This window comes from Mastigoproctus giganteus, chromosome 9 (assembly GCF_048544385.1).
Source record: "Mastigoproctus giganteus isolate SK-2022 chromosome 9, ASM4854438v1, whole genome shotgun sequence".
NCBI classification, from domain to species: domain Eukaryota; kingdom Metazoa; phylum Arthropoda; class Arachnida; order Uropygi; family Thelyphonidae; genus Mastigoproctus; species Mastigoproctus giganteus.
This window is the reverse complement of record NC_143583.1, coordinates 146,489,348-146,514,926: the sequence shown is the minus strand read 5'-3', so window position 1 is coordinate 146,514,926 and position 25,579 is coordinate 146,489,348. Positions and strand designations below refer to the sequence as shown.

The window sequence follows — 25,579 nt, the reverse complement described above, 5'->3', positions numbered from 1 at the left end:
TCTTAGATTGTCTTAATTTGTGGGTTGTCTCTATTCAAAGGTAATTATTTGGTAGTTATCTTTGGTGGGTGACATTTTGGAGAATGTATGGTAGTTCACACCAATGAGGGTTATGCTGGTCAAGTTTAGCTGCCTTGTTCCAGTACCATCAGGGTCCCTGGGTTCATTTAGTAGAGGGTTATCATGTTGCTCCAATTAGTTGTCTTCTCCTCAAGAAAAGCTGCTGTGCGTAGTTGGTGAGAGCTTGATACTCTTCCTTAGTATCCAGTAAGTGGTTTTCTTTGCTTTTGGTATATAAGTCAGCTTTGTGATAAGCTGGCAGCGGAGGTCATCATAGAGGGGGCACTCGTGCATGAGGTGATTCCAGTCCTCAATTCCTCCACAGGTGCATGTTGGGTCCTCTTCTAGGCCAAAGGTTGTTAGTAGGGAACGTATGCGGTGGCAACTGGTGTAAACGGTTCTCTTCGTCCGTGCTGCGCTCCTCGGATATATTTATCTATGATCTTCTGGGCGTAGCCGCATTTTCCGAGATCCGCTGTGACACGTTTCATTTCTTTGTTTCTATCCTCAGGGGTGCTGAAATGGGACCCAGCCCTATCCAACAATGCCCTAATAACACTATTCTTATGATGGTTGGTTTGTGCCATATTGTAATGTGTATATTGGCCCTGACACATGGGTTTCCTATATACATTGGTTTTCAGCCCAGGACCTTCCCTATGTACCAACACATCAAGGAAAGGGAGGGTACCCTCTACGTCCACCTCCAAGGTAAACTGAATAAACCGGGAGAAGCTATTAAGGAAACTGAGCACCTCATCCTCTCTCCTCCTCCTTCTCCTCCCCTGAATATTTGTAAACGTATCGTCAATGAATCTTTTACATACGCGCATGGGGAGAACTAACCCATCAAAAATCCTAGCTTTGGTCTCCATAGCTAAATTTGCTATGGGTGATAGCACTAATAGGAAAACCCATTGCTGCGCCATGAACCTGTTGTACATTGTGTTTTGAAACACCATTGTGGTGCTTGAGAGACATAGCTCCACCCCACTACCCATTGCACCCTACGGTCAATAGGAATGCACAAGGATATCATATCGAATGATACCATGGCCTCGCTCTCTTTTATAGCCTGATCCCTTATGAATCGCACGAAGTCTCCACTATCCCTGATGGCAAAATCGGAACGTCCAACAATAGGAGAAATCAGTCTGGCTAGGAACCTGGACAAAACATGTGTAGGACTGCTTATAAATGACACAATCGGCCTAAGCGGAATCCCCGTCTTATGAATCTTTGGAAGGCCGTAGAACCTAGGTAATTGGCATCCTATTGCATGCAGTGTCCAATACACATCTTTGGAAATCTTTTCATTCTTCAGCAAACTTGTAGAGTCTTGTTTACCTGCCGTTCCAAACCCACCAATGGATTACTATGAGTAACCCTGTATGTCGCTCTATCATTCAAAAGTTCCAAGGCTTTATTATAATATTCTTCTTTCAAGGATCACCGTAGACGTACCTGTATCTGCGGGCAAGACCACAATACTACCATCTTGTCTAAGCTCCTTAAGCGCTTTCCTCTGAATAATACTAAGGTTGGAGGGAGCTGCCCTAGCCTGACTCAAAATGGCTGAGGTTCTTGCACGGATTTCATTGGCCACGACCACAGGTAATTTACTCACAGCTCTTTCGATGGCTCTAGCCACTCCCGCAACTGGCAGATTATTAGGGATCACCCCAAACTTCGTACCTAAGTTTAACACCCCCCCCCCTCTTGTTCCTTAGTTAATTGTTTGCTGCTCAAATTGCATATAAAGTTACTAGTAACATTACCACTTCTAATACTACTTTCGGCCGCGGCCTCCTCCATTAACCTGTTAAACTTGCCCATTTGCCTTTGTCTCTAAATATCTGAAATTCGGGCTGCTTTTGCCGACAATACCCTCATAATAAGTAAAAAATGTGCTGGAGTCACACTACCACTTATTTTTCTCAAAAACAAAACTTTGCGTCTCCTAATATAGTTCAAACTACATAGCAGTTTCACCAACATAACATTCCCCAATTCTGGGGAATGTTATGTTGGTGGAACGAAACGCCGGTTCAAAGATCGTCTGGGGGAACATATGAACGCGTTAAAGACCGCGGATTATGGGAAGTCTGCTTTGGCAGAACATTTTTAGGAGGAGCACCATCAAATCTCCCCAGACGCAGCTCTTATCGTCGACCGGGACATAGATTTTGGGAACGCAAATGGCTCAAGAACTTGCGGATTTGTTCCTCTGAGAGCAATACCATTAATAGAGACAGGGAAATCTGCATTCATCCCCTCTTCGTGGTGGTGGTTCTTGGACGGGATGAGCGCGTTTCCGCCTGGCACACTCCGGAGCCATTTCCGGTTCCAGTGCACATGAGGAGAATGATGCCCATGCTCCTGTAGAACCACGTGCTGAGAACCATGAGCCTGCTGATATTTAAGGATGTGCGGTACGATAAACCTCACTGTTGAAAAAGGAGCGGATGCCTCTGAAGCTACGGTGTTTTAGCGCTTTTATTATCCTGTGTTTTATCTACATTGTTTTATTGTAAATAATTCCTTGCAGTTTAAAATTTCATTTATACTATTTATATTATTATGAATATGAATGTTCCCAACCCCAGAGGACTATTTGAAGACAAGTTGACCAGAAGCTATTATCTGTGTCGGGAATAGCTTTAATCTTTTGACTGGCTATTGGAAACAGTTGACTAGCATGACTGCTCGGTAAGTGGAATAGGCGGCTGCATACATTTTACGTTCCACTTACATTGTCAAACGGTAATCCCTTAACTATTAACTGATAGGAGAGCCAGAATTGGAAACAAAGGTGGAAACAAAGCATACAAAGTGAAGTCTCTCGTAATTCGTTCGTTATATGGAAATTTTCTTTATTGTACAGAAACTTTTAAATGTAATTACCAAAAGTAATTAAAAAAATTCGCTATAAATAAGTTGGTTAAACACAGTGCCGACTGTAATTAAATCAAAAATGAAGCAATTTTAAAATACAACTGGTCGAAAGCGCCCTTAAAATGCAGCACCAGGGGCCGATTCCCCCCTATCGCCCTACCCTAGTTCTGGCTCTGCTATCAGTTAATACATTAGTTAATTTTATCCGTGACATAATCGCTATCCACCATTAGGATCAGGGAAAGTCGTAAAATTGGACGCATTGTACAGTACAGTACAGTATTTACAACGAAGAAACGGTGATTTTATTACAGGTAACTGATGATTTGGAATTTGATTAGAGATTGACTAAACGGTTATTTCTACTTATCGGTGATAACCAGTGTTTTTTTTTTTTTTTTTAAATATAAAAAACTGCAATGGTGCGGAATTTCTCGCCCGCCAGGAAAGGGAAGGGGATAGGGACTAGTTTTGCCAGGAAAAGTTTTAGAAACTCCTGGCGCCAAATGTTCAAATTTTTTTTTGAAAAATTTTTTTTAAACATTGTTAGTATTGAATGATTTTTTTTTTTTTTTTTTTTTTTCTATGAGATCTGAAAAAAAATAATAATTTTATCATTTTGGTAGCTTGTTAGTTTTGTCGCTCTTCCCGCACTCCCGCTTCTTTGTTGTAGGGTGTATAGTCATCTTTGAATTTATTATTATTATTAGCTATGTGGTGCAAGGAAGCCTGAGGCTTATGCTGCACCAGCCAAAAAAAAAAAAAAATCCCGAGTTACCCCGAGAGAGTTAAAAGGGAATCACGAAGAAAGAGAAGAATGATTATACCCAGCTCAATACCCTGGGTGTGCCTAGCTCATACTCACCAGATCAGGCTATCGCAATAAGCAGTGTATAAGCATGTTCTCATTCCGTAGTCGTTTTCGCGCCGATAAAATCAAAAATAATCATTCCCCAGTGATGCTTTTAATAATGACATTATGTGCTAATTTGATATTTCAAATTACAAAAGTATAGTAGTAATTAATTAATAGTAGTAAATCAAAATTAATTAATAAAACTAATTTACTAGATATTATTTATATAAAGATTACAAAGTCAAATTGTGCATAGAGCTTAACTCTCCGACGGCGCACAATGCGTCAATGGCATTAGTAATAATAAATAATTTTTATATTAAATATTTTTGTTACAAAAGTATAGTATTTTTTAATATTATTTCGGTCGAGATTCAATTTCTGGGCGCCGATCCGCCAGTAAATAGCCTTTGTGATAACCGTGACCACAGAGTAGTAGATATGACTGCTCGCACAGATCTGTGGATAGCTACTTGAAGTATCGGTTAATTTTATTACTGCACTTTTGGACAAAATCACCCTTAGGTATTTAAGAGCGATACGGAATGTACAGCATATGTTACTACTCTGTGGTATAGCTTACACGATTCATTTAAGCTGCTTGAAGGTGGTGGTATGAGGAAAGCAGGTAACCTGCGTTCTACTTGAACCACTATGCATGCCTATTCATCGTAACAAAACCTGTAATCGGTTAAACTTTACGTTACTGAAAATTTGTCTTTACGAAAACCAGTGACAAAAAATATCTGCAAACGATTAACCATTGTAGATTGTGAATGATAAATCTGGTAGTTAGCAGCACAATTATAATCAACGAGTACAAAAAAAAAAAAAAAAAAAAAGTACGCTATCGTAACGAGTAAACAGTAATTTAGTAGCAAATACTTTTCAGAGATGTCGTTGACCCAGTAAGAGATACGTGATTTTTGATCCTTCTGTATATCAGATGCTTTCTACTGATACTGTTCACTCTGACAAAGTAATAGTTATTATTATATGGTGCAAGGAAGCCTGAGACTTAATGCTGCACCAGCCAAAAATAAAAAAAATTCCCGAGTTACCATGAGAGAGAGAGTGTGTCGGGTAAAGGAGTCTCACCAAGAAAGAGAAGAATGATGATATCCAGCTCAGGACCCTGGGTTTGCCAAGCCCATACTCACTAGATGTGAGCCCCCTGGGGTTAATTGTTAGCTCGCAATTGATTTTCTCATTTGGTGCTTCAGAAATTATACTATGGAATAAATTCTTTGGGAATGTGATCTTGGAATGTTTTAACTTTTTGTCTATGAAAGGTTCCCAATTTCCGAGACATATGTTGTTTGGGTATACAGTATATGCTTTACATATGCTATTGTGCATGTATATGGGTATGGGGTGATCCCAGTGTAATAATGCTAACACAGAGTATCTTTCTGCTCTGTGGATGCAAAGGTGGAAAGCGAATAAAAAAAAAAAGTTGCCATGTGAAGTTGCAAATTTTGGAATCAGTAATTGCTTCCTTTGATTCACCCGAGTATTAATAAAATTCTTTAAATTTATTATTTTTTGTTATTTCTTATTTTAGTATTATTTATTTATTATTTTAAAATTAGTTATTTCTTATTTATTATATGTCTTGTTTATTATTTTAGTTCTACAAGACTACTTGTAAATTACTCATCTACTAAAAGGAAATTTTAGCAGAAGATTTATATTAGAGGAGTAGAAAAAAGAAAATTGACTCCATAGTCAGAGGAAATCAGATTTTGCAGCTGTGATGAAGAAGAGTTGCCCATGACAGTTATGTAAGGCAATAGGAAATGTTCAGCCGGTAGTTTTATTTGTATACGCTTTTTAATGCAGTTTGGAACAAACAATATGGAGTCCAATTTTTTGGAAAAGTTAAGATGCTTTACCCACAACAGTACATTCATCTATGGTTGATTCAACCATAAGTGTGTTATTTGAATTCAACATCAGTGGCCTGAGTTGGAGATTTAGGAATTCTTAAAGGCTTTTTCAATCAGGGCTGTTGTTACAAAATTAAGGGTGGCCATTCATCAAATTAAACATATTTTTATTTTCTGTTATTTTCCCCTCTTATGGGTGCTAAACAAGATATGTCTGTAATCTGTTTTTTTTCTTGAGATATATACACAAGGTTTTAGGCTATTGAACGTTAAATTTAGTCTTTATTGGATAATATGTAATAATGTCACACCCAGAAATTTTGTTTGGGTAGGGGCTAATATGTTCCACATTGATAGCATTTTACAATATTCAACATGTGACAGTTCAATTAAGTAATATAAATGCTTAATTACTTAACAAGTACAGGTCACTGTTGAAAAAAAGCTGTGAATTAGGGTTGAATTTGAAAGTGTCTGCAATTCTTTCCAGACACGATAGGAGGGAGTATATGATGAGAGCCATGTCAATCAATTCGGCCCTGGAAAGATTGTGCAAGGCTCGAGGGGTAGAATTTTTCTCGGCCTGGTCTGTGCTTGTGAACAGGAGAGACTGCTTCTACAGGGATGGGATACACTTAAATAAAAAGGGTGCAAGAATATTTGCTGATGCTATCGAGGCAATGTTAGATAGGTCGGAAAACTGCTAGTTGGGGGGGTTAACAGGAGCTGCTGGCAGAGGTAAAAGTGATTCTTGCACTGCTTCTATTGGAATGAGCAACAGCAGCCTGGAAAACAAGATGCAGGGGATATCAGAGACTGCTAGGAGTCACTGCGGTACAAGTAAACACATGGGCTGTGTTAGGGTAGCTAAGAATAGGAACAGGTGCTTGTATACTTGCGTGTACACCAGTGCTAGGAGTTTGCTAAATAAATTTGATGAATATGAGGTGTTAGTCAAGACACCAAAGGCAGATATTGTTGGGATATCAGAGATGTGGTGTCACACAGATATAAGGAATGCAGAAATGGAATATGTGGTGTATAATGTGTACAGGAAGGATAGAAAGGGAGGAGGGGTTATGCTATTAGTTAATAAAAAACACAAAATCGAAGGAATTACAGCCAGTCGACATGGCTGGACTGTGCAGTGTCAAGTCAGTTTGGTGTGACATAAGCACTGGGAAATCAAAATTGAGAGTAGGAGTGTGCTGTCAGCCTAATGACTCTGAAGAGTATAATAAACAACCGTATAGGGAAATAGAGTGGGCCAGTAAATCAGAGAGTCTTATAACGGGATTTTAATTTCCCAAATATTGACTGGGATTTGTGGATTGGTCACACACACACTAGCAAGTCTTTTGTGAATTTATTGAATGATTGTTTTCTACAGCAGCATGTTTGGGAGCCAACTAGAGGGAGTAATACGCTTGATCTGATTATCAGTGCAGATTCTTAATGCTTGATGCATTAAGAATCTGCAGATAAAGGAACCACTAAGTGGCAGTGATATCACAGTGTGCTGAAGTGGGATTTACTTAAAGAGGTAACTATCATCAGGGGTAAAGGGAAGGGTTTTTGCTTTTGTAAAGGCGACTGTAGAGGTCTGAGACAGTTTTTAAATTCTATATGGTGAGACCAACTATTGATGTTACCAACAGCAAATTCAAAATGGGAAGCATTCAAAGAATTAATCTTGGAAGCTTTTCATACCAACTAAGAAATATTGTTAAAATATTTCTTAGTTGGTATGAAATTGTTCAAGATTTAGGCCTAAATGGATGTCAGATGAACTAATTAGACATGTGGCAGAGAAGAAAAATACATGGGATACATATAAATTAACAGGTGACACAGAAGCATATGATAGTTATAAGCTAGTCTGTAACCAAGTCACAAAGGAGGTTAGGCAGGCAAAGGCAGATTATGAGAAATCTTTGGCAAAGGATGCAAAGAAAAACAGCAAAGAGTTCTTTACTTATGTAAACTGTAGAAGGAAGGGGATGAATCAGATTGGATCACTTAACATAGATGGGTTGACTATTGATGATCCTTCTCAGGTAGCCAACAAATTGAATTAATATTTTGCATCTACATTCACACATGAGGAGTTATTCAGGGAGAGGAATCCCAGAGTTGAATTAAACTCTGGCAGTGAGCTAGATGATTTTGTAATAACTGAGAGGAAAGTGAGGGATAAATTGTTGAAGATAAACAAGAAAGGCACCTGGGGTGGATGGGATCTATCCAGTTATATTAAAGGAAGTAAGCAAACCCTTAGCCATAATTATGAGAGCTTCCTTGAATTACTGGGAGGTATCCCTCTGTAGCCGACTGGCCAGGAGCGGGAGTGCAGTAGCACACGCTCTTTGAGAAGACCGGGGTTCGAGCCCCTGACTGCTGAATATGGTCGATCTGCCAACCCGCACTGGACCAGCGTAGCAGATTATGGTCAATTTCCCTCAGCATGAATTGTTAAGGAGGCTTCCATCCTGCAGTGGGTTGATAATGGCTGCACTTTACTTTTTTTTTTTTTTTTATCCATGGACTGGAGATCTGCCAGTGTGATTCCAATTTCCAAAGGAGGATCAAAGGGCGACACAAGCAATTACAGACCTGTTTAGTTTAACTTCTGTTCCAGGGAAATTAATGGAGACAACTGATTAAAGAAGCACGGCAGGATCATCTTAACAAGGCTTCAGTTATAGTTACAGTATGGTTTTGTTAAGGGGAAGTCTTTGTCTGACCAATTTGATTGGATGCTATGATGAGATCACAAAGGAACTGGATGCAGGGAATAACTTTGATATCATATATTTGGATCTTAGAAAGGCTTTTGATACTGTTGCACATGGAAGACTCCTGCAAAAATTGGAGCAATGGCCTTGGAGGCAAATTGCTGCTGTGGATAAAGGGATGGTTGAGTGGGAGAAGACAGAGAGAGTGGTAATCAATGGACACTGCCTTTCGTTGACTAATGTTATTAGTGGAGTCCCTCAGGGTTCAGTGTTGAGTCCATTGTGTTATTTATTAATGATATTGATGATGGTATCAGGCTTAATGTCCAAGTTTGCAGACGATACAAAGGTTGGCAGGGTTGTTAATGACACTAATGACAGTATGCTGTTGCAACAGGATCTAGAAAAGTGGAGCAGATGGATGGAGAGGTGGTAACTGTAGTTTGACATTGACAAATGTAAAGTACTGTATATGGGAAGCAGTAACCCCAGAGTAACATCAGCTGTGTGGTATTACACTGACAGTGGTAGAGAATGAAATGGATCTGGGGGTAATTGTGCAGGCAGATGTGAAGTTTTCTGAGCAGTGCAGATGATCTGCAAGAGTATCTCATGGTGTCTTGTCAATGATATACAGGAATATTTCTAGCAGGGATAAGGAGGTGATTATACCTTTGTATAAGGCAATGGTCAAGCCACATTTACAGGTAAGTACCATTTACAGGTCTGGAGGCCTCATTTTAGGAAGGATGTAGAGTTACTGGAGCAAGTGCAGAGAAGGGCAACAAGATTAGTGAATGGAACAAAGGGTTGCTCTTATGAAGAAAGGCCTAAGTTTTGCAAATTACAGTGTCTGGAGACTAGGCACCTGCATTGTGATCTGATTGAGGTGTATAAAATCTTGAATGTTTTGAGCATGCTCAATGCTGATGGGATTCTTCCTCTTGCTCAGAATAATCGCCTGAGAGGGCATAAATTCAAATTGCGGAAAGATAGTCGTAGGATAGATGTGCTGAAATTTGCCTTTGGCAGTGTGTGGTTGATTGCTGAAATAAACTTCCATCTGTCGTAGAAGTTGATATCTTAAATAGATTCAAGACAGAAGTAAAAAAACATTTGGAGTGAGTGGATGGGTGAAATTAGAAGTTTTTTTTTTTTTGGTTGATGCTATATAAGCTTGCTTTCTTGCATCACGTGCCTTTAATGCTAATGATTCTTGGGAGGGGGAGGGCTTTAGCTGTTCCCTAGGTATGTCTGTGATATGTAATTTAATTAATTCCAACTTGGGGTTAATTTTCCCGCAGACAAGGGTAAAATGGTGTAATTATCACATTACACCAAATGCCTTGTCAAGGTAAAATGGTTTAATGTGATAAAATTACTTATTGTGCAGTGAAATATGAAATTCTCTGAGTAGTGCAGATAGGCTGCCAGTACAGCTCATCGGGTTTTGTCAAATATATACAGGTATTTTGCTAGCAGGGAATTAATTACTTAACAAGTACAGGTCACTGTTGAAAAAAAGCCATGAATTAGGTTTGAATTTAAAGTATTTGGTAAGGGAGGGATAAAGGCTTCAGTTCTGCTAATTGCAGTATGTGGAGACTAGGCACCTGTGAAGGGATCTAATTGAGGTGTTTAAGGCTTTGAATGGATTACACAAGCTCAATGCTGATGGGATTCTTCCTCTTGCTGACTACACACGTGAGTGTGCACAAATTCAAACTGAGGGATTGTTCCAGAATAGATGTGTTGAAGTTTGCTTTTAGCCAGCATGTGGCTGATTGTTGGAACAAACTTCCATCTGTTTTGTAGAAGTTAATAGCTTAAATAAATTCAATGAAGAACTAGACCATCTATTAATTTCCTCCAAACTATTGTAGGGAATGAATAGGTGAAATGGGAGGTGTCTTTTTTTTCTGTTTTTTTGCTGATGCTGTATAGGTTTGCTTTTTGCATCATTTACCACTACTAATGCTAATATTTTGTATATTTTTTGATGGTGTCTTTATAATAAAAAAAGCACATTTTTATTTAAGTTAAATTTTATTAAGAAATAATTATCTTTGTTAAAAGAAATTTAATTAGAAATTAAACCTCATACAACTTTAGTAATCAGAAAAGTATATAAAATACCAGGTGAAAATTGTGTATTAAAATAGAAAAGAAAAGAGAATTATGCTTAAAATAGTAGGTTATCTAACTTCTAAAAGTGATTATATCCCAAACTTAACTTATATTTTTTGTTTCAGGGAGAAAAGGATGGGAAGTGTAACTGAACAACTGGTATGTCCAGCATGTGGAGTATTTTTGACAGAACCATATATCCAATGTCATGAATGTGAAGATCCCCAAATTTGTTTATGTTTATCATGTTTTGCTAAAGGACGAGAATTTGAGTTTCATTTAAATAGCCATAGTTATGAAATAATTGTAAGTAAATTTTGTTGTGATTTTCAAATTTAGTGTATTCATAACGTTCATTGTAATTCTGTTTTTCAAAGAACACACACACACACACACACACACACACACACACACACACACACACACACACACACACACACACACACACACAATAATTACATTACACTTCTTTCATAAGGAGCTCTGTCATTTATCAAAAATCCAGAATTTATCACTTCTTATAATGTTATTGATGAATAAACATTTCTTTAATCAAGCTAAAGCTATTGCATAAACACTACTTCCCTGCATTCCATTTAAATATTACTATTTCAGTTGCTGTGTACTCATTACAGAAACTAATCAGATCAACTGATATATTTTGGAAAATTAAATGAAATTTAGTTTTTAATGGATAAATGGGATGGAAAGAGCTCTAAACCAGGAATTGCATGTACAGGAACTCCCCGACTTACATAAGGGCTGTGTTCTGCGGAATGCTACGCAAGTCAGATTTTACATAAGTGGGGGAATTTCCCCATGCTTGTGCAGCACTCGCAACTGTGCGAGCTGAATTGATTGAATCAAAAAACAAATGTTCGACAAACATGTAAATAAAATTATTATTGTATTATTTCAGTTTTTTATCTTATGCTCAGGAAAAATTACAAAAGTGTGCAATTTAAAAAAATTTCAAAATTACAAAAAAAAGAGAGGAGACAGGCATAATGTCAGTTAGTTTTACCTCTCGAGCATCATTGCCAGAATCACCGTCTTCAGCTGATAAGTATGCCGGTGCAGAGATTGAGGGCTATGGAGGTTTAGAAGCTGCTCAACCTTACGAAAGAACATATTAATGGATGACTGAACGGTGGCTTTTTTCTTTTCATCATAGATTTATTTGTAGCAAGCATATCATTCACTCCTCTGTTAACTTTTAAGAATCATTCACTGTCAGGATTCATCTTCTCAAACTTCACCATTGCCAATGCAATTTCACGAAATACCATTGCCATCTCTCTGGTGATTAAGCATCTCGGCTGCTCATTTGGTTCATCTTGAGCTTCGTCAGCATTTTCTTCTTTCACTATTGCTGTCTGCAAGTCAACAAGTTCTTCATTAGATAATTCCTTCTCTTCTTCTATTAACTCCTCCACGTCTTTGGCATCAACCTGCAACTGAAGTAGCTGTGCAACCTTTACAATCTTATCTGTAACCACTTCATATAATTCACCTTTTTCAAAGTCATATAATTCACCTTTTTTGAAGTCTTTTACGTGCTGTGGGCATATTTTCTTCCATGTGCTATTTAGACAACTTTTAGTAATTTCTGCCCAGGCCTTAATGTTTAAGATGACGTGGTAAATATTGTAAGATTTCCAACAGTGTTCAAGTCTCTTAACATAAAATTTTTCTCACCGTCTACTGCAGACAATGCCTGAGCAAATGTTGTGCGTAAATAGTATGCTTTTAAATTCGAAATAACACCCTGATCCATGGGTTAGATGAGTGAAGTCGTGTTTGCCGGTAGAAATATGACTTATGTTCAAATTGAAATCATCTAGATGCATAGGATGTCCAGCAGCATTATCTAATAGAAGCTAAAATCTTGAAAGGAACGTTGTTGTCTTTACAATATTTTTCAACCTCGGGAATGAAGCAGCATTTAAACCAATCCTCAAAGAGAGATATTATTATCCATGCTCTCTGTTTTGATCAAAAATGCACGGGTAGGGTGGCTTTATTGTTGTCCTTTATTGATGCACGGGATTTCCAGAATGATACATAAGCAGTGGTTTTAATCTGTAATCTCCCACTACATTAGCCCCAAGCAACAGCCTAGCCCTATCTTTTAACGCCTTGAAACCTGGTATTGTATTTTCCTCTTTGCATGTTTGATCCAACATTTTTTTTCCAATACAGAGCAGTCTCATCAGTGTTAAAAATTTGCTGCATTGAATAGCCACCTTCATCAATAATTTTTTCCGACACATCACAAAATTTCTCTGCAGCTGCAGAATCGGCACTGGCAACTTCACCGCATACTTTAACATTGTGGAAACCAGCGCGATGCTTGAACCTATTAAACCACCTGTTGCTTGCCACGAACTTGGGTTGGGGTTCACTGTGCTTATCCCTAATATCTTTGTAAATACTTGTTGCTTTTGCTTGCATGGTCCTTAGACTCGGGGCCACTCGCTTCTGAATCTAATTTTCCATCCATATTATTAACAGCTGTTCCATCTTTGATATAGCACCTGAACACTGTTGATCTTTTGTGCGTTGATCCTTTGACATGTTCCTTTATATGTACACTGTCCTTTAAAATAGTATTCACTGTTGAAGCAGCGAGACCTAATTCCCTTGCAATAGATGACAAACTTTGTCCTGTTTCATACTTCTTAATCATTTTCATCTTCATTTCTAAATTAATTTTGTTTCATTTCCTGAAACTACCACCACTTGCACTTTTCATTAGTCACTTTCCCTTTATCATTGCAATACGTAAATAGGAATGAAGAGAAGTTTCTGAAAATTTCTATTTTATATGTTTTGAAGATTTCAGTGAAGGGGAATACATTTCACCATAATACTGTAATGTAAAAACCCACAGAATTCCAGTTATTGTTATTATCGCAAATGCAATAAGATCGACTTTACTACCCGTTTATAATTAGATGCATGAACAGAAAAGCCCAATAAACCGGAAAGTGCAAATTGTTTTTATTGTTTTATGGTTGTCACCTCCAGAAACGTGCTTTAGAAAAATATCACAAAAACATTCAAAATTGATTCTTATAACGGGAACATATGATAACGATGAAAGGGTAGTCCATTTTCCATTATAAATATGACCTTTTAGAGAGATAAATAGCTTAGTAATACAGCAAAATTTTCAACTTCGAAGGACTTGGAACAAATACAAAAAAAACACAATGTGTTTTTGGGTTCACATTACGATATTTTCACGATACCTCCATTTATTCCTATGGGATGCAAAATACGTTTCCATGATTTTTTTAAGTTTGCACCGGCCGGCAAAAACTTACATAAAGTCGAATTTCCGTAAGTCGGGGAGTTCCTGTAGTATGAATTCCATTTGCATGTAGTAGCAAATGTTTAGCAGAAGTAGCACATGAGATGATTTTCAAACTAATTTTTCCAGTACAGTGTTCCAAGCATTATAACAGAGAGTGAAAAGTAAATCTGTTATTTAATTTTAAATCGAAGTTTCTTAAGTACATTAAAAGGAAAACCATATTTATTCTTTTTTTACATATTTTTATAAAATAACAGTAAGTTGTTATTTTAGCAGTGGCAGATGATGTAAGAAAGCAAGCTTATACAGAATCAGCCAAAAAAAATTAAAACCCCTCACATTTCATCTATCTATTCCCTCCAATAGTTTGTCCTTGAATTTGTTTAAGCTTTCAACTTCTACAAATGGAAGTTTGTTTCCACAATCAATCGCCTACTGACTAAAGCTTCCACACATCTATTCTGCAACTGATTTCCTCAATTTCAATTAAGCCCTCTTATGTGCATAGTCTGAGAAAGAGGAAGAATCTCTCTAGACTTGTATACAGTACTTAAGATGTGGCATGACCATTACCTTATACAATCGGATAATTACCTCCTTGTTCCTGCTAGCAAAATTCCTGTACATCATTTACAAAACCCTACAAGTAGCCTATCTGAATGCTGTACTCATTACAGAAATTCATCATATAAATTTTTGCACTACTCAGAGAACTTCATATCTGACTGCATAATTACTCCCAGGTCTTTCATTTTCCACTACCCTGAGTGTAGAACCACACAGAGGTATGTTACTTTGGGATTATTGCTACCCATATACAGTACTTTGCACTTATCAATATTAAACTTCAGTTGATATTTCTCAGCCTAAATTTTCTGGATCTTGCTGCAGTAGCATACTGTCATTAACCGTCTTGCCAACATTAGTATGTTAGTCCACGAAGAGCGGTGTCCACTGAATGCCACTCTCTGTCTTCTCCCTCTCAACCATCCTTTTATCCACGTCAGAAACTTGTTCTTAATGCCACAATGCTCCAATTTGTACAGCAGTCTTTTCATTCCATGTCTTCACGTTTTGTGTTATGTTGTTCCCTGGTTTCTCCTCTATTCATCCTTGTGACTTTGATTGGATCATGCAAGCTCAATACTGATGGGATTCTTCCTCTTGCTCAGACTACACTTGTGAATATGCACAAACTCAAACTGAGGGATTGTTGCAGAATAGATGTGCTGAAGTTCTACTGTTACTTTGTTGTTGAGATAATTTGGTATTATTCGCCTCTTGAGGTGGTCTGTGACTTGTCACAGGATTCTGTTGTTGTTATTTGGTTTTTAGAAGCATTAGCAACTAAGGCCATATTGCTCCAGGGGATATGCGGTGGTCATTCCTAACCTTTCCGCATCCTCCGTATTTGGTGTTGACGGGCTCTACTAAGCGCTTTCTTCCATTCCGGATATCATGAACTTGTCTGTTTACAACTTCGACTGTTCTGGGTTGTAGTTGTTTTTGAACTCGCTGTTTCTTCTCCAGTTCTGTGGTTCTATTGTGTCCATATTCATCATTGTTTGTAGTTGGTTGCTTACATCCTGCTTGAATTTTTTTCCAAAATTGCAGGAGCTATCAGATTTGTCTTGGGTCTGGTATTCGCTGTTTGGTAACCAGAAGAGTTGAAAATCATTCCAGCCACTTTGTAATTCCTGCATATTGTCAACTCTAGCTTTGTTACTTCGTAGTATGCTTGCATGATAATGTATTCATTTCGATGCTCCACTTCATGCATTGGCTTCTTCCTTCTTGGGTGGTCACTAGTGCAGTTATGCAGGAAGCAGCTTCAGATGGTTGGGCTGGGTGGTCTTGCTCTTCAGTTGTGGTAGCCATATGGGAGACAGTGCTACTCACTCAACTGTCGTCTGCAGGAGACTGTCTCCGATCTCTGACCTTTCAAACCAACCCCTTTGCCTAAGGCCTGAAGGCGAGTGACTTTATCCTGCGCCACACTCTGCAGTATGTTCAGTATGTGTACTTCTCATCTTCATCCAGCTATGGACCTATTTTAGCTTTGGCTTTTGCATCCAGTGGTGGGTGGTAGTTATGGAAGCGCAACACCTGGCACCACTCTCTGTCTCAGCCATCACTTTGGACTTGGGGAAGATAGATCTGATGATGCCACTTTTCTGATTCCCCCTCCCCATGAAATTTTTTTTTTTTTTTTGCCCTTTGTTGTGGGATTCGAACCTGTGTCAATGATATTGGCAGTTCGGCATCATAACTGCTGGACTAATTGAACCCCTTTTAATTGCACTTCAGCACCTTTAGAATGCACTTCAGGGAGGATCGCTTTATATTTTTGTATGCATAATAAAGATCATTATTATAAAAAAATTACGTTACCCGACATGATTTTTACCTCCAGCAAATCAGTGGTTGTTTCTGGTCAAGTTTTATGTGTAGAATTTAAAATAAATCATAAAAATTTCCTATCACGTCTCAGATTTAAGATATAGATAGATTACTGGATTCTGTACAAAGATATCATTACTGTTTGAAATACAATTTTTAAACTTATTAACTTTTGGTTGGTTTTGTTTATTTGGCTAAAAGTTAAGCAAGTACATCATTACTGTTCTTGCAATATAGTATATTTTGATTTTGATGTACTTTTCCAGACAAGTCAGTATTTTTATTAATTTTATTACACCATTCAATATGTAGTGTATGATAAACTACACTACAAGAATTCACCTTCTGTTCAAATTTACCAATTGCTTTTACTGTTTTTAGGTTAATGCATTGTTAAAATGGAGAAGACAAAGCACAGAATTTGCATCAATCACCCAGACAACTTCTGCTATGTTTATGGACACTTAACCCCAAAAACCCAAAGGAAGAAAATATACAATGTCATGATAGTTGCATATTCATTGTACTTCAGCTGCAAGATTGGTGACCAAGAAAAAAATTGGACTCCACATATTGGGTTGTATTACTTGTGCAGCCGACCAGGCTAGCCGGGTGGGTAAAGTGCCTGCCTGGCAACCGGGTCACGGGTTCAAATCCCGCCTCAGGCTTGGATCAGAGTACTGCAAAAACCTTGGGAGGTGCATTATGGCCACAGAAGCCGATGCGCCAACAACTAACTAAAACAAAAAAAAACTTGTACAACAAACTTAAGGCTGTGGTTATATGACAGGCTGAGAGCATTATCTTTTGCTGTCCCTATGGTGTGGTGCGAGCCCAAGAATCATTAATGACTGCTATTTCTGCATGACAAAAATAAAAGATATTTCCAAAAAGAGCAAGCACTGCATCAAATATCCAATCAGCAATTAGGCCGGTGCCACATGGTAAAGAACTGCCAGTACCTGTGCCACCAAAATCTCTGAGTATTGGAAGTAGTGATGAAGGTACAGAAGAAATCGTTTTACCAGATGTCGTGGAACCATGTACTGCACATGATTTGGACTACGAGCCAGAAAAAGAAAAGGCCCCACACTACATTGAACAAGAATAATTACGCAACTTGATCAGAGACTTGGGCTTACCCAAAGAGAATTACTCGGATCCAGACTACAACAGTGGAGCTTACTTGCCAAAGGTACTCATGTTACAATATACTGTAAGAAAAGTGAAGAGTTTTCAAGATATTTTGCAATGGAAAACAACATGTGTCTGCAAAGACGTCATTGGTCTTATGCACAAACTGAACATTGATTACAATACCTCTGAATGGCGTTTGTTCATTGATGAGTCAAAGCTGAGTTTGAAAGCAGTATTGCTTCATAAATGGAAATACTTTACTATCAATTCCTCTTGTCATGCTGTTGGCCTGAAAGAAACTTATGATAGTATGTTCCAGATTCTTGCTGCTATATGTTACAATGACTATGGTTTATTATTTGTGGTGATCTCAAAGTGATTGGACTGCTTGTTGGGTTGCAAGGCGGTTTCACTAAATACTGTTGTTTCCTGTGTTTGTGGGATAGTCTTGCAACATTGGGATAAGAGAGATGAATATATTCCCGGCAAAAGCAATATAAAGTATGTTCCATTGGTTGATCCACAAAAGGTTTTTCTTCCCCCCTTTACATATCAAGCTTGGACTGATTAAGAATTTCACTAAGGCGCTGGATAAAGAAAGCAGAGGATTCGCATATTTACTGAAAATGTTTCCAAATTTATCTTATGCAAAGCTGAAGGAAGGAATTATCATAGGTTCTTAAATAAGAAAGCTCCTAAAAGATGAAGAATTTCAAAGAAATCTGAATGATGTTGAACTGGCTGCATGAAGATCTTTCAAGGCTGTGTACACGGATTCCTCAGAAAGAGAACTATAAGCAACTGGTGACAAACTTACTGAAATGATACAAGAATTTGGGGTGCCGAATGTCATTGAAAATGCATTTCCTTCATTCCCATATGGATTTCTTTCCTGAAAACGTAGCAGATGTCAGTGATGAATAAGGAGAGCGCTTCCACCAGGACATCTGCAATGGAAAAACTATACCAAGGTCGCTGGAATTCTGCCATGATGGAAGATTACTGTTGGTTCCTTAAACGAGAAAGCAATCTGGAGTATAAAAGGAAATCATTGAGTGGGAAACATGCCTAAGTAGCATATATTGTGTGTAATAATTACAACCATTATGCTGATATTGTATAAAAACAAGGAATTTAAAAAATGCGTACATATTTTGATGTAGACATGACAGAAGCAAAAGATTGATATTTTCATAATCAGGACATTAATTTTGTTTAAACATTTAAAATAATTAAAAAATAATTATTATTATTTTTTTCTTCATCTTATGGTTTTTTTCCCCATCTCTGCAACAGATACTGGTACCAGGTGCATGGGGTAGTTGTTATGTCTCGCTATTATTATTATTATCGGTCCAGGAATTCTCTGACTATCCTATAGGTATTCAGGATTGCAGCTTTCTGTAGTTCCTTGTAATTGTTGTTTGGGAGGCTTATTGCTTTTGGGTTCTTATGTAAGCTCTTTGACACCATGCAAGTGATTGACATGGTGATTGCAATGGTTGTTACTTGTTACGTACATCACATCTCTTTGAATTCCTGGCAACCCAAAGGTCGCGGGTTCGAATCCCGCCTCGGGCTTGGATCAAAGTACTGCAAAAAAACCTTGGGAGGTGCACTATGGCCACAGAAGCCGATGTGCCAATAACTAGAAAAAAAAAAAAATCTTTGAATTCCTGTGTAAGTTTTGTGTAGTTCCTGATCTTTTCTTTGTAGATTTTCTGGAGGTTGCTGGTGTTGTTGCTTCTGTTGGGTATTTCTATCAGTCAGGTAGGCAGTCTTTGCCTTCTTGTCAGGGAAGGTTGTCTAGTCTGTTGTGCAGGATGATGAAGATCTCCTTTTTTTATGGCGTGGTCCCAATATGGCCTGATACTTATTATTATTACTCTTTTTATTTATTTATTATTACTCTTCTTATATATATATATATATATATATATATATATATATATAGGTATGCTGCCCAAATTTTCCAACTGCTAATTGTTGCCAGCACCCATTCACGTGGTTCACCTTGCATGACCACCATACCAGGCATTCTTTATTAATTTTTGTACTAACGTTTTCTGACTGAAGAGAGGCAACCTATGCCTGAAGGCTATTAATGTATGTTTATTTTATCTGTCTTTAATTTTAATAAACTGTTCAAAGTTTTAAGAGGGCTGAACAGTGTGGACTAAGAGACCAAAACGAGACTCTATGACTATGAAGATGGACAAAAAACATTGAAGAAAGAGAAGCAAGATTGGAAATGAGAAGATGGGCAAAATGCCATAGGAGTAATCAAATAGAAGTACCAAATGCAAATAATCAACAAGCTTTAATTAACGTGGAAGAGGATGACATAGGAAATACTTACAACTGTGAGTATTGCAATGCAAAATATTAAGGACATGAGTTAAACACATCGAATAAATACACTAAATGCTTTCATGATGGAAAGGTTTCACTTGACCCACCATCTGAGACACCTACTCTATTACAAGAGCTGTTTACTACAGAGAACATATACAAGAGTACAACTCAGCAATGGCATTCGCATCAATGGGCACAGAGATTAAATCACCATCTGGAAATGGTCCATACTATTTTAGAATATGTGGCCAGATTTACCACTTGGTCTCACTGCTATATCCAAACGAGGCAAATAAGCCAGGATGTGGACAACTTTATATTTTTAATTCTGCTGAAGCAACAACAAAATGGCTTGAAAAACAATCAAACCAAGGGTGTATGGCTGAAGTAATGCAACAATTGGACAAGATGTTAAGAGACAATATAATGCACCTACATCCAAAACGGACGTGCTGCAATATTTGTTGGAGAAGATGGGGACCCACCTGCAAATAGAGACATATGCATATATCCCACAGGTGACTGCTGTAGAATTATATCACTGCTAAACAAGAATGGTGAAGACTGGAGGATCTAGATTAAGCTATTTACACCATAATCAAAAAGTTGGCATATGTTATGCAGGGTATATCTAGTTGTTATTATTTATCTTTCAGATAATGTATGTTATACTCAATATTCCTAATAAAGCTCATTTTAATTATATACATTATATAATTATGTAATATATATAATTAAAATGATATACATATTTTTTGTTAGAAAAATAATTTTCCTCTGCTGGAGAGTCATTGGACAGCTAAAGAAGAAATAAAGCTTCTCAATTGTATTTTAGAATGTGGGTTTGGCAACTGGTAAGTTTGATCTTTGTTTTACTTCAAGAACTAGAATAAAAAGTAATTTTAACCTATAAATGATGAAAATTTATGTAAATTTAGCTTTCACAGGTAGTTCATTAGTTTTAATTCAGTTGACTTAATTCATGCTCATGAATTAACTCAACTGAAGTGAAATAAGACATTAAAATGCATCATAAAGGAAGCCTTAATCAAGCATTATAGGAAATAAAATTGAAGAAAACATGCATAAAACTGATTTCAGAGTGAAATCAGATGTTTTTTTTAGCTTTGTTGGGAGTTGGATATGAGGCATGCTATGATATCTCCCCACTCTGGATTCAACACTGATGAATTGACTGCTATGTTAAAGGAAGGAAGAAAGGAATGAACCAAAATACTGCCTTTCCTGTTATCAAAAATTTGTTTGCAGAGGGTACAGTGTGTAGTTAAGGCTAATTAAGGAGCTGACACATTATTAAATATCGTATCAATAAAAGTTTCTTTGAAACATGCTGGTTTTCAGTTATTTTTGTCAATGTAATATATATACTAGGAAATGAATTTTAATATTTATTTATCATTTCAGTTTTCTTTTAAAGAAATAAGTTACTGGGGTATCAGACAATCATAACCACACACCTAACACTTTTTCTCTTTTTTGAACTTTTGAACTTGTTCTCATAAATGCCATGAACTTTGTTAGGTTCTACTTTAACTACATTCAGAGGCAACCTCTATGTCCATTCTTCCTTTACATGGTGTATTTACTGTAATTCAAATTATCCATCCAGTATATCTGAATGGCACCATGTTTCTTGCCATTATGTCTGCCTTTCCATATTTCTTATTATGTCTGCTTTTTTTTTGACTTTGTCAGCATCTTGAATTCATCAAATTTATCTATAGTCCTACTGTTAGGATACAGATGTGTGAGAGTGTCTTTTTTAGACACATTTACAAATGCATAAAATACCCATTGTCTTCACTGTGTTGCTCTGTCTGCCTTCAAGAAAGGACTTGTGAACAAATTTTCATGAAACTTTATATTTGGCTCTTTTTGTCACCATCCCAAATTTAATTAAAATCAGACAAATAGACACCTGACATTGATGATTATTGTTATTATTATAACAAAACATTACATCAGTAATGGTTTGTTATAATTATAACAAAACATTACATCAGTAATGGTTTGTTATAATAAACTTTTTCTCCTTTTATGAGGTTTTTTTCCCCCCCCTGTGACGGGTACTGGTACCAAGTGCATGGAGTGTCCAGTTACTATTATTATTGGTTGAGAAACTGCAATCCTGAAATCCTATAGGTGTTCAGGATAACAGCTTCCTGGGGTTCCATGTAAGTGTTCTCTGGGAGGCCTATTGATGTTTGTTTCTTATGGAGGCTCTTTGGTGCCATGCCAGTGGTTGACACTGTGATCAGGACAGTCATTACTTGTTTCATATGCCATATATCTTTGACTTCCTGTCTGGTCTGAGTACTTCCTGATCTTTTCCTCTCATGCTTTTTGGAGGTTGCTGGTGTTGGGCACAGCTATATCAATCAGGTAGGTAGCCATTTCCTTCTTGTCAATGAGAATTATGTCTAGTCTGTTATGTGGGATTGTGTTGTCCTTTATTATGCCATGGTCCCAGTATAGTCTGTGAGTAGAGGTCTCTAGTGTGGCCTGAGGCTTGTACTTGTAATATGGTAAACTTTCTTCGATCAGCTAGTATCTTTGTGCTAGCTTCTGATGAATCATCATCATGGCCGCCTGGTCATATCTGTGAGTGTACTCTATTTGGATAATCACTGTGCATCCCGTGATGATGTGCTGGATTGTTCAACTAGGTGGCATCAACATGTGTCATCTGTTACTCCGCGATCCTTGATGATGTATTTCCTGTAGTTCCTGGTGTTGATTATCTGATCTTGGATGGTGAATCCTTCGGTCGCAGGGAAGAGCTTTCCTTTCATGAGCCAAGTGTTGGAAGCCATCTTATCTAGTCTTGATGGAGATCATTGTAGTGCCTACCACGAAATGTCTTCTTCTTTGCCCATGTTTCTGTCTTTGTTTCTTTTGTCTGTGCAAGTGTAGTATTCTTGTTGAGGTTGAGTATTGTGTGCCATTTATCTATCTTTCTTATGGCTCGATAAATTGGTGCTGTGTTTTCTGGAAGTAATCCCACAGGTTCTTAATTGTCTTCTTCTCTTGTTCAATGAGGTCAGTCAATCTCTTCCCTCCTTCTTTATGGGTTATAGTCAGTCTCTCAATGGCTGACTTTGGGTGGTGTTGGTGGCTCTTGGTCATCATTATCCTGGTCAATCTCATAATCTCCTCTAGCTTGGAGTACATTAATACTGGGACTGCATAAGTGTTTATGGCTGTGACCATGTTCCCACCATTCAGCTTTGATTTGAGCCAGCTTCTCATTCATTTGGACCTCAATGTCCTTGTTCTAACTGATGGATTTGCATCAACCCCAGGTATTGTATGTCACTCCCTCTGTCATGGCTTCAATCTCATTTATTTGTTACATGCATCACACTGAAGCACAGAATTCATTTGGACCTCAATGTCCTTGTTCTAACTGATGGATTTGCATCAACCCCAGATATTGTATGTCACTCCCTCTGTCATGGCTTCAATCTCATTTATTTGTTACATGCATCACACTGAAGCACAGAATACTTTTTGTGGAAGTTTGCTAATTGGTGGAATAAATGGGCAATATGGTAGATACACAGAAAAAAAATTCTTGGTTTAAGCACTTTGCTTATTAAAGTTGTTTTTTTGTGCCTGAAAGGTAATGCAATGCATACATTGCCTAACTTGGCCGACGGGCTAGCTGGGTGGGTAAAGTGCCTGCCTGGCAATCCAAAGGTTGTGGATTCGAATCCTGCCTTGGGCTTGGATCAGAGTAGAAAATGCAAAAACCTTGGAAAGTACATTATGGCCACAGAAGCCGATGTGCCAATAACAAAAAAAAAAAAAAAAACATTGCCTAATGTAAGAACCTCTCCTTACAACTGTTATTAATAGTGGTTTTGTTAATATTTTGGAAAATTATTTGTATTTTAAACAGTCAGCCTTCAGTAATATACCGGGTTTTAGAAAACAGTGGATTTTGAAAACTGTAGTTCAGACACTCCCAGCTTTAATTATATCCCTTGTTTGGCCTACTATCCTTAAGTAAGTTGATGATTGAAATAGCAACAGGGGGGAGAGCGGTTTTGAACTCGCGGAACAATGGATTCACCGATCTGGAAAAATTCATAGTAAAAGTATACTGAGCGAAGGCAGCACCCCACCCTTAATCAAACAATAGACCATTACAAAACCCATTTGGGGAAAGAGAAAGCACACGATAGAGGAGAAAACTCGAGAATGGGAGTACGCACTTAAAAATTTCATGGGGCGATTAAGAGCATGTGAGGTCACAAAGAAGATCCAGAAACTTCTGGAACTTCCGGTCATCCTTCTAGAACGTTCGAGAAAATTCTGGACGCCGGAAGTTCAGGCAACAAAGTTGGAGGTCAAGACAATGGGATGGGAATGAGCAAATGAGATAGGAGATGAAAGGGGCGAAATAGCTAATGATTGGTCAGAAATAAGGGGTGGGGGATAGAACAAAAAGGTGATGCGAGGCAAGGAAAGGAGAGACAAAGTCAGTCAGTTGAGCAAGTGCTGAAATGGTTACGATGGAGTAATCAGTTGAGAAAATTCCGGTAAAGTTTAAGACAGCTCGGTCTGTCAGTCAGTCGTGAAAGTTTAAATATGTTTTAAGAAAGTCAGTCAGTTGAGCAAGTGTTGACAAGTTTAAGATGGAATAGTAAGTTGAATAAATTTTGATAAATTTTAAAAGCCGGTGTGTCTAGCAGTTGAGTAAGTGCTGAAAATATATAAGATGAAGGAATCAGTTAAGTAAGTCTTGATGGATTTAAGAATGCAGCCCGTCTGTCGAGTACGTCCTGAGGAAAGCAGCAGCCCGAATAGTCAGGGAGACAAAATTGAGATTTTTGTCGGGGTTTTGTGAAAATGAGTTAGTCAGAGAGAGACAGGGTTGAGATTTTTGTAGGAGTTAGTTAAAGTGAGTTTTCCTGAGAGAGTATTCTGGAGTGGAGATCATAAGGAGGGTCCCCGAGAGGGAAGCGTCGCAGAGCTAAACCTAAAATAAGGGGAGAAATGTATAAGTTTCCAAAGAGTTAAAAAAATGTGTAGTGGGGAAGTTGAGAAGTGAACCTGTTAAAGAAGCGGTAAGGAAGCTGGAAATCCCTGCATAAAGATATCGGTGAGCAGCGCACATTGGAGATTACAGCAGTCCACTTACTAGGCGATGAGTTCTAGAGAGAGATGGTTATTGCCATATATAAATGTCTACAGAAACTCCAAGTGCAGAGATGAATGCCATGCAGGATGATCCAACTCGACAGTATAAGTAAGTGCCAAAACACGCAAATCCTCTGTAGACAAATTAAAAAAGGACCTTAGAGAACGTGTAGTTATAGCCAGGGAGAGTTTGACCCATTAAAAAAAATATATATATATATATTTAATAAGGAGTATAGGAGAGAAACAGAATGTTGATCTAAAGATAAAATACAGAACAGTAGGAATAGAGATATAAATGTATGTACAAGATATATATTGTCTTTAGTTAGCGGTTGCTCATTACCTATATTTTGGAAAGGGATTAATTAATATGGTATTAGGAAGAATGTTTATATACAGGATGTCTCAAAAATATTGGTACAAACGTTTAGGGGAGGTAGGTAACATCTAAAGGAATGTGAATTGCATAGGAACCCATAACCGGAAACATCACCGTAAGTTGGTACATGGCGTTGTTCATCACTTCGCGAGAGGGAAAATTTCTGGTTTACTCATTTAAGCAGTAGTCGCCGCATGAAGAGCAATCATCGATATACGAACTGTGGGCTGGCAGACATGTATCTAGTGTATGGATTAG

The 25,579-nt window shown here is 37.7% G+C and overlaps 1 protein-coding gene across 5 annotated transcripts in view; it reads left to right on the top strand.

Moving 5' to 3' along the window:
- Positions 1–3,243: 3,243 nt before the first annotated feature.
- The window catches only part of Ada2a (Transcriptional adapter 2A), a 121,114-nt gene continuing 98,778 nt past the window's right edge, over positions 3,244–25,579 (top strand). Inside the window, exons 1-4 of one of the 5 annotated variants that reach the window (XM_090382112.1) lie at positions 4,235–4,439; positions 5,443–5,595; positions 10,688–10,868; positions 20,536–20,627. In XM_090382112.1, coding sequence (XP_090238238.1) covers positions 5,585–5,595; positions 10,688–10,868; positions 20,536–20,627 — 284 coding nt within the window. In that variant the 5' untranslated portion in view covers positions 4,235–4,439; positions 5,443–5,584. Of the gene's footprint in view, positions 3,270–3,865; positions 3,966–4,079; positions 4,109–4,234; positions 4,440–5,442; positions 5,596–10,687; positions 10,869–20,535; positions 20,628–25,579 lie in introns of those variants that run through there. The other 4 variants (XM_090382116.1, XM_090382115.1, XM_090382114.1 and 1 more) reach the window with 4 other exon arrangements.